General features: G+C 28.8%; 1 protein-coding gene across 3 annotated transcripts; it reads right to left on the minus strand.

Moving 5' to 3' along the window:
- Positions 1-389: 389 nt before the first annotated feature.
- Positions 390-3,106, minus strand: LOC105460784. Of its 3 annotated transcripts, none has more exons than XM_011707277.1 (4): positions 2,603-3,106; positions 2,455-2,520; positions 894-1,256; positions 390-760 (listed from the first exon to the last, which is right to left on the minus strand). In XM_011707277.1, the coding sequence occupies exons 2-4, from the start codon at positions 2,510-2,512 to the stop codon at positions 456-458; spliced, it is 726 nt and encodes a 241-aa protein (XP_011705579.1). In that variant the 5' UTR covers positions 2,513-2,520; positions 2,603-3,106; the 3' UTR covers positions 390-455. The 3 variants fall into 3 exon arrangements, with proteins under 3 accessions (XP_011705579.1, XP_011705581.1, XP_011705580.1); XM_011707279.1 differs by having other exon boundaries at positions 894-1,009; positions 1,174-1,256; positions 2,455-3,106; XM_011707278.1 differs by having other exon boundaries at positions 2,455-3,106.
- Positions 3,107-3,579: the final 473 nt, after the last annotated feature.

Consider the following 3,579-nt stretch of genomic DNA (forward strand, 5'->3'; position numbering starts at 1 on the left):
TTAAAATGCAAAAAATAAAATATTCGTGTTTATCATTATAAGGAATAGTTTGCACCCTTAAACCTACACCATTGCACTATTTATTAAAAAAATAGGTGTCTATTATTTTTGACTACTCTAAAAGTATACCAAATTTTATTAAATTCGGCGAGTCACGGAAAATGTACGAATACTTGTGAAACAAATAACATTTTGACTTGACCAACAATTATTCCATAAAAATCTGTACTGTTGCACTAGCAATCTCTCAATAAATAATGTTTGCTTTTATTATTTAATTAAAAAAACACATATCGCCAGTCTCTTAAATATTGTTATTATTAATATAATTAAATTATACATACATATATTGTATATAATGTATTTTAATTATTCTTTTGAATGCATAATAAAATGCATAATAGCGTCTTAATAACAGAAAAATTTCCAGAGTTCTAAATAATTTATTATGCCATTTATGGCTTGTCGGGAAACACTTGCTCCATTCTTTTGTAGGTGATCTTGTTAATAACTGACACGATTATTTCGGAGATCTTCTTTTCCATTACTGGCTCAATTATATTGAGAAAATCCTGTTGGTTATTGTTTACGACTTGTCTAATACCTTCATGTAATTGAATCAAGTCCTTCATGCTGTTATCAAACTCAAATGTGAATGATTTAATATAAGTATTAACGTTTACTTTCGATGCATATACTTCTGTTTTATTATTTTTAGTTTCTATTTTTAAGTCTAGGATCAATTTTGAGTCTAGATTATCTGTGGAGAAAAAAACATAATTTTAGTCATTTCAATGAAGTAATAACGAGAATTTAAAATTTTTTTTATATTCAAATAAATAATTCTATAAACTTTCGTCTTGTTTTAATGCAAGATAAACTGTTGTACGTACCTAAAAAAATGTGAACTAGTCCCTTATTAATAAGTGGCACCAATATACGTATGTCGACGTCATACTTGGAGACCAATTGAATATGTTTGTGCACAACATCAATTTCGAAGTGAAGCCTATCAGAGGATGTATTAACGGACTTTACTTCGAAATTACAAAATCCTGTTACTTTTACATCTTCGATATTCAGTTTAAGATTATCACTGTTGTAAAAAACTACTTTGTCTACAGTCAGTGGCTCACTCGGAGGAATGCCAAATTCCGGCATTCCTGTACAGACCTTGTTCTTTGCAATGTTGATGCTATCCGATAGACATTCATTATAATTGGGGTTTTTGCGGCCACACACACGAATGTAGGATGCTACAAAAAGTATAATATAAATCATCTGTTTAATTTGAAACTTAATTAATATTATATTAGTTAAGATATATATAAAATAAGTTAAAATACAATAATTAATTATTTCAAGATAAAGAGAGTAGATATCTTTTATATATATTTGAAATATAATAAATGCGTAAATACTGCAATTTGTTTCAAATATTTATTATAAACTATTTTATAGAGGTGTGTGAATAGTTCGAATTCAAATCTGCAAGATTCGAAATCGAATAGTTGGAGAATTTCGAATCAACAATGGTTTGATTTTGAACCGATCGACTAATGTAATGTTAATCTAGGAAAATTTGATTCAAATTCGATTCGTATTCGAATTAAAGAGATTCGATTCGATTCGATTCGATTTGAAGTGAAAATTTCAAATTTGTTTCGATTCGATTCGAACATGTTATAAAAATTTGATTCGATTCGATTCAACCATGCAAAAGCTTGATTCGCACACCTTTATTATTTTAATATTTAAAGAAGTTGTTGTTAAAGTGTAGAAATTTCATTATATATTTTTAACAGAATAATTATTAATACTTTGCCATTAAATTAAGTAAAACTTATAATAAATACAATCAAATGTAAACTCACTAAATTAAACATATTTCAAAATTTTCATAAAAATACCTAATAATATAATAAGGAGAATGAAACGGAATGGCTAAACTTTTATTTTAACATTATTTATAAATAATATGCAACTGTATATAAAGTACAACGATACATTAACGTAAATTAAAGTAGACTTTCAATTTTTAATATGTCATGCAATATGTTAATCATGACTTTAAAAAAGTCAAATAAGACTTCAAAACTTTAATTTGTACTTTGTTTTGAGAATTTCACATTTTAAATAAGAGATGGAAAATGTACATATAATAACACTTGCGAAAAAAAAAATAAACCTAGCTTATACTTTTTGTTCATGTGTATTGCAATTAATTGATATTAAACTTACCCTTAACAAAAGGAACTTGTTATTTATTAATCCTATACTGTTTTATTAATCCTATATTGTTAAGATAATCGTTATAAGAAGCTTATGTAGAGTTATTAAGTAATACAATTTCAGAACAAATTGTTTTTTTCATTATTTTTGCGAAAAATTAATATTATGTACATATATACATCGTAATGGAAATAGATGTTGCAAATACTATTGTTTACGTACGTAGTTCCTCTGCAGCATATGCCGTTACAAGCACAAAAGCAAAGATTGCAGAAAACATTTTCTGTACTGTAAGGCACACGGGATCAGAAAAAGGCCGTTATATTTGAATAATCACTCGGTCAATATTATATATGTTTATTTGTCTTACCTCGTCAGCGGTTGGGGATCAACTACCAAATTCTTCGAAAGTCACCGCTAATGTATCGATAACGTGTTTACATCGTGGACTTTGGTTGGAGTCGCTTCGTCCTTACAAAACGAAAATTTTCTTGCAAATTAAAACACGAAACCACTACGGAGCGATCTTAATGGATGATCGACAAAAATAACTTCAAAAGTAAACTGGTCGGGCTTCTATGTAAATTTCACAATCCTATTTTTAACATTCCTTCAATACTCATAAAAATTTTTACGGCACTTGAGTAAAATTTGTATTCTACGCTTTAATCATTCAACTACGATCGCAGTATCTTTTTATTCTCCGTACAACCATTTGCTCAAGTAATTTAAAGTGGCAGAATAGGAAAAAAATTATAATTTAATCGCTATAACTAAAGAAGGAAAGGAAGCAGAGGAGGTCAGAATTGATCTATTCGTGTATATTTTATACAATCGAACTTCGATAATTCGAACCTTTACAACTCGAAAATCTCTATAAGACGAAAATTTTATTCATCCCCTTCCTCTCCGCTGCAGAAAACCTCTATAAATCGAAATAAAACCTACCTACTCGAATTATTTGTCAGGCATTTTAGATATATATTTTACTTCTGTAACTCGAATTTAAAGTAGCCTTTACAAGTCGAAGTTCACTTTTATAAGTCGAACTGTATAAAACACACACGATGTGCAAAATTCGATCGCCAACCTTTCTGTGATGCACATCGGGTAATGCCGACCTATGAGAAAAATATAAGGGTTACTTAAAATAATGCTTTAACTTTACGACAAAAAATCGTAGCGACTTGCATTTTTTTCAAATTAAAGAGGAAGATTCAAGCTTTATGACGTTGTAAACGGCATCCTCAAGAAAAATTTTCGTAAGAAAAGCGCATTCCGTCAAACATTGCAATTTTCAGTATGGCAAACATGCTTTCAGATTTGAGTTTACAATAATAGGGATGC

Source organism: Wasmannia auropunctata, unplaced genomic scaffold (assembly GCF_000956235.1).
Source record: "Wasmannia auropunctata unplaced genomic scaffold, wasmannia.A_1.0 LD315804.1, whole genome shotgun sequence".
NCBI classification, from domain to species: Eukaryota; Metazoa; Arthropoda; class Insecta; order Hymenoptera; family Formicidae; genus Wasmannia; species Wasmannia auropunctata.

Bases quoted from the DNA above. Each gene is read 5' to 3' on its own strand.
- LOC105460784 (XM_011707277.1), bottom strand. From the start codon at position 2,512: ATGTTTTCTGCAATCTTTGCTTTTGTGCTTGTAACGGCATATGCTGCA. The intron at 1,257-2,454 runs GTACGTAAACAA...TACTTTTTGTAG, and splicing joins ATATGCTGCAGAGGAACTAC to CATCCTACATTCGTGTGTGT. The intron at 761-893 runs GTACGTACAACA...TTTTCTCCACAG, and splicing joins ACTAGTTCACATTTTTTTAG to ATAATCTAGACTCAAAATTG.